The sequence below is a fragment of the Perognathus longimembris genome, chromosome 3, assembly GCF_023159225.1.
Source record: "Perognathus longimembris pacificus isolate PPM17 chromosome 3, ASM2315922v1, whole genome shotgun sequence".
Lineage (NCBI taxonomy): Eukaryota > Metazoa > Chordata > Mammalia > Rodentia > Heteromyidae > Perognathus > Perognathus longimembris.
The window spans coordinates 71,598,108-71,608,033 of NC_063163.1; the positions used below are offsets into that span (position 1 = coordinate 71,598,108).

Genomic DNA, 9,926 nt, shown 5'->3' on the forward strand with positions numbered 1-9,926 from the left:
GCTTTCCTATATATTGCTAATGAAGTAGGCCCCGCCTCTCTACACACATTGATTGATTTCAGGTTCACAGTCTGGTCCAACATTTCCATTTGTATTACGCATATACAGACTCACATTTCTGTGACCTCTGTGCAGGCTCAACTTAAAGAAATTCCAATTGGTTCTGTCCCTGACACTTGCTATTGAGGAGATCAACAAGAATCCCCATATGCTACCCAACATGACTCTGGGGTTTGAGATCTATATTTCTCATTATGTTGAAACTGATCTGTTAGAGAATCCACTCATCGTGCTGTCTGGCAGAAATAAAAACAGCCCTAATTACAGCTGCAGGAGAGAGGGCAAAGCTGTAGCAGTACTCACAGGATCCTCAAGCACATCTGCCCCGATTGGAACACTGCTGGACCTCTACAAATTTCCACAGGTGAGGCTGGGAGGGGTGAGGAGATGTGAAGCTATGTTCACCATGACACTATCCTCAACAGGATGAAGAAGGGGAAAGAAAGAGGTGATATCATGAACCTCAGAAAATGAATGACTTTTTTAAAGATCCCAAAATTGGGGGGGGAGGAGGGCATCCACATTACCTTAGTTGGAAGAAAGAAAAGGAGGGGTTTTTAAGAGATAAAAGGATGGCCCAAGGCTCTGAGTCTTATTCATACATTTCTACACATATGTTGTAACATGGAAGATGACTTTACATATGGGATAAGCAAACCTTCACTCCCACCACTGCCAGTTTAGTTCACATCAGCACGGAGACTGTGACTGTGACCATTCTCTTCCTGTTGTTGTGTTCATTTTCCTCCCTTCAGTTCACCTTTGGGTCTTTTGATCCTGTCCTGAGCAACCAGGAACAGTTCAGTGCTGTCTATCAGATGGCCTCCAAGGACTCAGCTCTAGCCCTGGGCATGGTCTCCTTGATGCTTCATTTCCACTGGACCTGGGTGGGTCTGTTCATCACCCAAGAAGACTATGGTATGTGGTTCCTTTCTGAATTGAGAGAGGAGACGGGCAAGAATGGAATCTGTTTGGCATTTGAACACATGATCACATATAATGCCATACCAAATTTCTCAAATGATGCATTGGCACATCAAAAGATTATGGAATCATCAACCAATGTGATTATCATTTATGGGGACATTGAATTTCTACTAAGCTTTATTCTTAAATTAGGGGACTTTTTAATTACAGGGAAAGTCTGGGTCATGAATTCACCCTACGATGATGTGACCCTCAGTAAAAGATATTTCCTACTAGACTCCTTCCACGCACCTCTCTTCTTCTCTCACCACCATGGAAACATTTCTGACTTTACCAGTTTTATCCCAACATCTAACTATTCCAAGAACTCAGAAGATATTTTCTTTCCTAAATTATGGATTCGGGCTATTCGTTGCATACTGATTAAGTCTGACTGTACAAAATTGGGGCACTGTTTGTATAATGCCACATTGGATTGGTTGCTGGGACACATTTTTGACACAGCCATGTCAGAAGAGAGTTACAACATCTACAATGCCGTGTATGCTGTAGCCCATGCTCTCCACAAGATGCTTCTTCATCACACAGAAGAGCCACCAGTGGACAATGAGCAAGCAAGGACATTTCTGTCTTCGCAGGTAATGACTTTCTTTTGGTTGTTGTGCTTCAGGTATAGTGACTTTCTATAACTTTTCATAGTAGATGGAATGAGATAGTCTGGCTCATTTTTGGAAAGTACAAGCCACACTAGGCTTGTCATGCTCGCCACGAAATGTCTGTACAGCTGCTTGACAATATTCTTGAAGAACACTGCATCTTTAATAAGGGAGTGCTGTGTCTTCTGTCCCCTTCCTCACTTGGTTTGGTATAATCTCTCAACTTTTCAATAGCATAAATCTAAATTGTCTTTGTAACTGATTCAAATAATAGGTCAAGGTTGATTAGTGCTTGAAGCCCTTGAGATTTTCTGGGCACAAAGGGCTCACACCTGTGGATCACTCTGGACTACTTAATTGGCTGGGATCTGAAAATTTCAGTTCAATGCCAACCCAGGCAGAGAAGTAGGTGAGTTGCTTATCTCCAATTAAGCACCAAAACGCCAGAAATGGAGCTTTGACTCAAGTGGAAGAGAGATAGCCTTGAGGGGAAAAAATACCTAAATACAAGTGCCCAGGCCCTGAGTTCAAGACCCATGACAGACAGACACACCAAAAACTGTCTTGCTTAAGGTAATCATTCACAGTTGTCATAAATATTCTATGATTTCACTTAGTTTGATGTTTACCTGGTTTTCAGACTGAATCTCTGATCACATTCATAAAATAAGTGGCTGTGGGGCTGGGAATATGGCCTAGTAGCAAGAGTGCTTGCCTCATATACATGAAGCCCTGGTTCGATTCCCCAGCACAACATATATAAAAAATGGCCAGAAGTGGCGCTGTGGCTCAAGTGGCAGAGTGCTAGCCTTGAGCAAAAAGAAGCCAGGGACAGTGCTTAGGCCCTGAGTCCAAGGCCCAGGACTGGCAAATAAATAAATAAATAAATAAATAAATAAATAAGTGGCTGTGGGTTGCTGGAGACAGAAGTTGAGGTCATTCTTATCATAATCCATTTTTAGGCTGATGTGGTTACAATTTTAATCTTTGAAAATTGGGTCACATCATCCTGTCCTGGCTCACTAGGTTTCAGAAAATTGATAACACTTTAGTCCTCTACAGCCCTGCATTTTCTCCACTTGATTGGATTCCTGTGCTGTGTGTCAATTGTCCGGTGGGAATGAAAGTGAATCAGTTCCTCTCGATTATTCTGGGTGTCTGTGTTAACTCTGGGAAGTCCTTCATGATGGTGTAATGTCTGTCTTTTAGCTTCATCCCTTTTTGCAGAGAATCCAATTCACCAATCCTGTCGGAGAACCAGTGGTTTTGAATGAAGAAAGGAAGCTGGAGGCAGAGTATGACATTGTGAACTTTTGGAATTTTCCAGAAGGTCTTGGACAAAGGGTGAAAGTTGGCAAGTTTTGTCCAGCAAAGAGACAATTGATTTTGTTTGAAAATCTGATAGAGTGGCCCGTAGGAATTACCGAGGTGGGTCATTTGTATTGTTTTCATTCTCTCCTTTTTGTAAAATTTTTATTATCAAACTGTTGTACAGAGAGGTTACAGTTTCATACATTGGGCATTGGATACATTTCTTGTACTGTTTGTTACCTCGTCCCTCATTCCCTCCTCCCCCTTTCTTTTTCCCCCCATGAGGTGTTCAGTTCACTTACACCAAACAGTTTTGCATGTGTTGCTTTTGTAGTTGTTTGTCTTTTTTTTACCCTGTGTCTCTCAATTTTGGTATTCCCTTTCAATTTCCTACTTCTAATACCAATATAGACAGTTTCCAATATACTCAGATAAGATTACAGAGATAGTGTAGATACAACCACAGGAAGGTGATACAAGAACATCATCAATAGTAGAAGCTACAGATACACATGGGACGTTGAAAGTAGTTACAACTGTGATATAACAATCGTTTCCATACATGGAGTTCATTTCACTTAGCATCATCTTATGTTATCATAAAGGTATAGCTATTTGGCTCTTGTGATCCTCTGCTGTGACTTGCCTAAACCTGTGCTAATTATTCCCAGTAAGGGAGACCATAGAGTCCATATTTCTTTAGGTCTGGCTCACTTCACTTAGTATAAGTTTTTCCAAGTCCTTCCATTTCCTTACAATAAAATTCCATTGTGTATATGTACCACATTTTCCTGATCCATTCGTCTACTGAGGGGCATCTGGGTTGGTTCCAGATTCTAGCTATGACAAATTGTGCTGCGATAAACATTGTTGTGCTGGTGGCTTTACTGTGATTTTGTTTGTGGTCTTTTGGATAGATACCCAAAAGTGGGGTTGCTGGGTCATAGGGGAGTTCTATATTTAGCCTTCTGAGGAATCTCCATACTGCTTGCCAGAGTGGCTGAAGCAGTTTACATTCCCACAAACAATGAAGTAGGGTTCCCTTTTGGCCACATCCCTTCCAACAATTGTTATTGTTAGTTTTCTTGATATATGACATTCTTACTGGGGTGAGATGGAATCTCAATGTTGTTTTGATTTGCATTTCTTTTATGGCCAGTGATGTAGAGCACTTTTTCATATGTCTTTTGGCCATTCTCATTTCCTCATCAGAGAAGTCTCTTTGTAAATTTTTAGCCCACTTGATGACGGGGCTATTGGTTCTTTGCGGTTTTGTTTTGGAGGAAGTTAATTTTTTTAGTTCTGCATATATTTTAGATATGAGGCCTTTGTCCGTTGAATGGCCAGTAAAGATCTTCTCCCAGTCTGTGCGCTTTCTGTTTATCTTGCGAGCTATGTCCTTTGCTGTGCAGAAGCTCTGCAGTTTGATGCAGTCCCATTTGTCCAACCTTTCTTTGATTTGCAGCCTTTCTGGGTCTTTTTTTTTTTTTTTTTTTTTTGCCAGTCCTGGGCCTTGGACTCAGGGCCTGAGCACTGTCCCTGGCTTCCTTTTGCTCAAGGCTAGCACTCTGCCACTTGAGCCACAGCGCCACTTCTGGTCGTTTTCTGTATATGTGGTGCTGGGGAATCGAACCCAGGGCCTCATGTATACGAGGCAAGCTTTCTTGCCACTAGGCTATATCCCCAGCCCCTTTCTGGGTCTTTGTTAAGGAAGTTCCGTCCTGCGCCAAGAAGCCCAAGTGTTTCTCCTACTCCTTCCTTTAGTGTTTTCAGGATGTCTGTTTTGATCTCGAGGTCTTTAATTCATTTGGAATTGATTTTGGTGCAGGGTGATATATAAGGATCTAGTTTTAGTTTGTTGCATGTGTTGAGCCAGTTTTGCCAGCACCATTTGTTAAAGAGGCTATCTTTCATCCAAACTATTATTTTAGCTCCTTTATCAAAGATTAAGTAGGCGTAGTTCTGTGGGCTCATTTCTGGGTCTTCAATTCTGTTCCATTGGTCTTCAGGCCTATTCCGGTGCCAATACCAAGCTGTTTTTATTACTATAGCTTTATAATACAGCTTGAAGTTGGGTATTGTAATTCCTCCAGCACTGTTCTTTCTGCTTAGGATTGTTTTTGCTATGCTGGGTCTTTTATTGTTCCATATGAATTTCTGGATTGCTTCCTCTATTTCATTAAAAAATGGTGTTGGGATATTAATGGGTATTGCATTGAAATTGCAGATAGCCTTTGGCAATATTGCCATTTTGATTATATTAATTCTCCCAATCCAGGAGCATGGGAGGTTTGTCCATTTCCTTAGTTCTGACTTAATTTCGTTTTTCAAGCTTTTAAAGTTCTCATCAAAGAGGTCTTTCACTTCTTTGGTTAAGGTTATTCCTAGGTATTTTATATTTTGGGGGGCTATTTCAAAAGGAGTTGCTTTCCTGATTTCAGCCTCAGTCTTCGGGTTGTTAGCATAGAGAACGGCCGTTGATTTTTGAGGGTTTATTTTATATCCTGCAACTTTTCCAAAGTTTTGGATCAGCTCTAGTAGCCTGGGGGTAGAGTCTATGGGGTTCTTTAGGTATAGGATCATGTCATCTGCGAAGAGAGAAAAAGTTTAACTTCATCTTTTCCTATTTGGATCCCCTTTATATTTTCTTCTTGCCTAATTGCTCTGGCTAGGAATTCTAGTACTATGTTGAAGAGCAGGGGAGTCACTCTCTCTTTTTTAAAAAACAATTATAAAATCGTTGTAGTAAGAAATTACAGTTGCCTAAGTCAGGTTATAAGTACAATGCTTGCTGACAATGTCTTAGCATCCTCATTTCTCCCCCAGAGTTGGTTGTTTGTAACCATAATGTCCTGATCTACGTATAAATATGCAATGAGCTTTTCCCATTTTTAAGCTGTTCACTTAACCTATAGCTCAGTGGTATACACTTCACAATTTTCTGTTTAGTGAACTTTCTTACTAACTGACTCATTGAAGCAACAGGAGAACATTTAATTACCAATATGTTATTAAATGATTACATATTGAATATCATAAAAGATAAATGACACTAGTTAATCAACATTCCAACACTGTGACAAAACACCTGAGAAAATCAAATGAGAGGACAGAAATATTTGTATTGTTCCTGCCTGGAGATTTCAGCCCATGGTCAGGCAGACTGTTGCTTTTAAGGCTGTGGTGAGACAGGACATAATAGAAGGAGCATCTGCCCCTAAACACCCACCGACTGGCAACTGGGGAGCCAGAAAGACATGTGATGGCCCTTAGTACCACCAGCCCCTTCAAAGGCAGTAGCCATGCCTTAGACAATGGATTGGAAGCTTCACTGAGTGATTTTCCTCTTCTGCTCTTCACATGTTCACAGATGACAGAGGGAAGACACATCATGTCCTGAATTCAAGAACATGATGTAGGATCTGTTTCCTGTTTCCTACATACTAGCTTCACCCCTTAAAGACTCCATCTCTTCAAAGTAGCACAAAGGGCTGAGACTCAAGACCTGGCATGGTCATACGGTTATCTTCTATGAAACTTTGACTATCAATTTGATTCATTGGCTACATGTATACAGAGATTATGCCTCTTAATGATCCTTCACTTTAAAGCATCAGAGTATCTGGAATGTCTGGTAACAGAAAGATTAGTCACTAACACTCATCTGAATTTCTTCAGACTCCTCAGTCTGTCTGCTGTGAGAACTGTGGTCCTGGATTCAGGAAGGCCCCTCGGGAGGGAAAGGATCCCTGTTGTTTTGACTGTGCCCCTTGCCCTGAGAATGAGATTTCTAATGCAACAGGTGAGCCTGTTACTTAGAGAGATGTTCCCTGTCTTTCCTCCCTTGCCTTCAGTCCATCCAAGTCAATGGAGATATCTACAGCAGCACTGCAAAAACAGACCTGTGCCTTCAAGAGTCCCAGGGCTACCACTGACCATAGTTCTCCTTGGAATAATCAACCCACTGGTCCTCCATTCTATATCTGATTGCATTTTGTTTTGACTTGAGAATATTCTTATTCTCCTCTCATCAGTCACATTATCTTATATTTAAACAAGGACCAAGTCTTCATCTTCCAAACTATGTGGAGATCATAACGCAATTGTGGGTCTAACACAGCCTTTCCTTTCTGAGTGCCTAGCACCGTTGTTTTGAAATTTTATTTTTTGTTTAGCATACATAAGTAAGGGCTTTGATTTGATCACCTGACACTGACTCTAGTTTGACCAGAAACTACCCAAATATACCCAAATATATTCCACTCTGTTTTTCATCTGTACTTCATTTCTCTTCTCCCTCTTCCAGCTCATCCTCCCCAGCTACTCCATTATCCACTGAGCAGCATTGTTCTTGACAGAGATCAAAACTCAGGAAGCTTGTGTTTGGTGTAAGGAGTAGGTTGTGGTGTGGTATAAACAATCCTATTAAAACTGACTGGAGTGGGCTGATTCTATACTCTCCATTATTTCTTCAATGAATAGCAAAGAACCAGAGTTACATGACCTGTCTATAATGTAGGCACATAATGCTAGGGGACTATAGCCCACACATATAATCGTAGCTACTCAAGAGGTTGAGATCTGGGAATGGCGACTGATTCAATCCAGGGCAGGAAAGTCTGTGAGATGCTTGTCCACAGCTAAGCACCAAAAGATTTGGAAGAAGAGATGTGGCTCAAGTAGTAGAGGCACAGACTTGAGCGTAAATTCTCCAGAAAAATGCCCAGGCCCGAGTTCAAACAATGGAGAGGTGAAAAAAGAAAAGAAAAAAAGAGGAAGGGAGAGAGAGAGAAAGAGAACAAGGGAGGGAGAGAGGAAAGGGAGAAGGTGGGAGGTAAATAAAAAGAAATATAAGACAGTAAGAGCATTAACCTGAAATTATTTTGTATTGAAAATTATTCTATATGGTTCTGAAAGTAATACAGATTACTTGGTGAATCAGGCCAGATGAGAAGCTTGAGTGAAGAAAGATAGGAGGAAAGAGAAATACCGAACACAGACTAATAGTAATTCTGACTCACCAGACATGGAGCAGTGTGTGAGGTGTTCAGATCATCAGTTCTCCAACACCAAGAGAAACCACTGCCTGCTGAAAGCTGAGAGCTTCCTGGCTTATGAAGACTCCTTGGGGATGGCTCTGGCCTGCATGGCTCTCTGCTTCTCTGCATTCACAGCTGGTGTTCTTGGGGTGTTTATCAAGCACCAAGACACCCCAATTGTCAAGGCCAATAACCAGACCCTCAGCTACATCCTACTCATCTCCCTCACCTGCTGCTTCCTCTGCTCCTTGCTCTTCCTTGGCCGGCCCCACACAGCCACCTGCATCCTGCAGCAGACTACATTCGCAGTGGTCTTCACTGTGGCTGTCTCCACTGTCCTGGCCAAGACCATGACGGTGGTTCTGGCCTTCACAGTCACTGCACCAGGGAGAAGGACGAGGCAGTTGCTGGTTTCCCGGGCACCGAACCTCATCATTCCCATCTGCACCCTCATCCAGGTGACTCTCTGTGGCATCTGGCTGGGCACCTCTCCTCCCTTTGTGGACACAGATGCACACTCTGAATATGGCCACATCATCATCCTGTGCAACATGGGCTCCATCATTGCCTTCTACTGTGTCTTAGGATACCTGGGGTCCCTGGCCCTGGCCAGCTTCACTGTGGCTTTCCTGGCCAGGAACCTGCCTGACACCTTCAATGAGGCCAAGTTCCTGACCTTCAGCATGCTGGTGTTCTGCACTGTCTGGCTCACCTTCCTGCCTGTCTACCAGAGTACCAAAGGGAAGGTCATGGTGGCCGTGGAGGTCTTCTCCATCTTGGCCTCCAGTGCGGGCCTCCTGGGCTGCATCTTTGCCCCCAAGTGTTACATCATCTTGATAAGACCTGAGAGAAATTCTCTGCACAGGCTCAGGGAGAGATCCCAATCTCAAAGAAATAAACCTTAAGATGAACATAAATGTTGCCTATATGGTTTAGAGGTTTGAGACCAATCTATACTATTTTGGCAGTCAAAACTTAGTTAAATTTGAGGAAAGCCTTGGACAAATAAAGTTACTCTTCTTCATTTTATTTGTTATGTAAGAGTCACATCAAGTTTCTACCAAAACTTTCTGAATTTGCATTTTATCCTGGATATTCTATATTTCCTCCAGTGTAATCTGCCTTTTATGCTATCCTTCACCCTTTAAAATATATTGTCTAATGTGCTTTTTCCTGTCCCTTCCCTGTCTCAGTTACTCTTCCTACATATGATATATTGCTGCTGGAGTATCACTCCATTGCTAAGTCCACTTGTATATTAATATTTATCTTGGCAAATGTTTCCATGCTTTGATTACAATAACTTGAGTACATTTTTTACCTAGTTCATTATTTCTCATCACATATTTACACTTTTACCATATTATATGGTGTGTTTTGTAGAAAATCTCTCTATTTTTCTTCCTTCCTTTAGAATTTTAGAATAGGATTTTAATCTGCTCCATTTTCTCTCGGGAATCTGTATGTGTACTTTTTCCTGGAAGAAATTCTAGGCCACCAACATGACTGGAGCTGTACAAATGAACAACTGGAGCACTAGTTTGATTATTGGTCATTATTTCTCACTGCAAGCTGAAGGTACAGAGTGCACAATTGTTCAGTCTGAATTTTGTCATCCCAGCTACTAAAGATCCTCAATATTAATGCACCGTGAAACTGAATAATTTATAATAAGAGAAAAAGATCCCGAAAGAGAGAACAAAAACATTAGATAGGCTCAGACTCATATCTGTCAATGTTCTTTCTTGATTTTTTTTGGTAGACTGACAGTAAATGACTGAAGCTTTTCTTGGCAAAAGGGCATCAGAGATTAGAGGCCTCTTAGATCTAAGCCTGGAATTTCAATAGCTGGAGTTCTTTTTTTTATTTTTATTATAAAACTGATGTACAGAGAGGTTACAGTTTCATACGTTAGGCATTGGATACTTTTCAT

At 41.5% G+C, this 9,926-nt stretch overlaps 1 protein-coding gene across 1 annotated transcript; it reads left to right on the top strand.

The window, feature by feature from the left end:
- Positions 1-205: 205 nt before the first annotated feature.
- On the top strand, positions 206-8,898 carry LOC125347949 (vomeronasal type-2 receptor 116-like). Its single transcript, XM_048340879.1, has 5 exons — positions 206-424; positions 816-1,625; positions 2,853-3,071; positions 6,633-6,756; positions 7,979-8,898. Exons 1-5 carry the CDS (start codon positions 209-211, stop codon positions 8,896-8,898), a joined length of 2,289 nt encoding a protein of 762 aa, XP_048196836.1. The 5' UTR covers positions 206-208.
- Positions 8,899-9,926: the final 1,028 nt, after the last annotated feature.

Coding starts and splice junctions, on each gene's coding strand:
- LOC125347949 (XM_048340879.1), top strand. CDS start 209: ATGCTACCCAACATGACTCTGGGGTTTGAGATCTATATTTCTCATTAT. Junction 425..815: donor ACCTCTACAAATTTCCACAG/GTGAGGCTGGGA, acceptor TCCTCCCTTCAG/TTCACCTTTGGGTCTTTTGA. Junction 1,626..2,852: donor GGACATTTCTGTCTTCGCAG/GTAATGACTTTC, acceptor TCTGTCTTTTAG/CTTCATCCCTTTTTGCAGAG.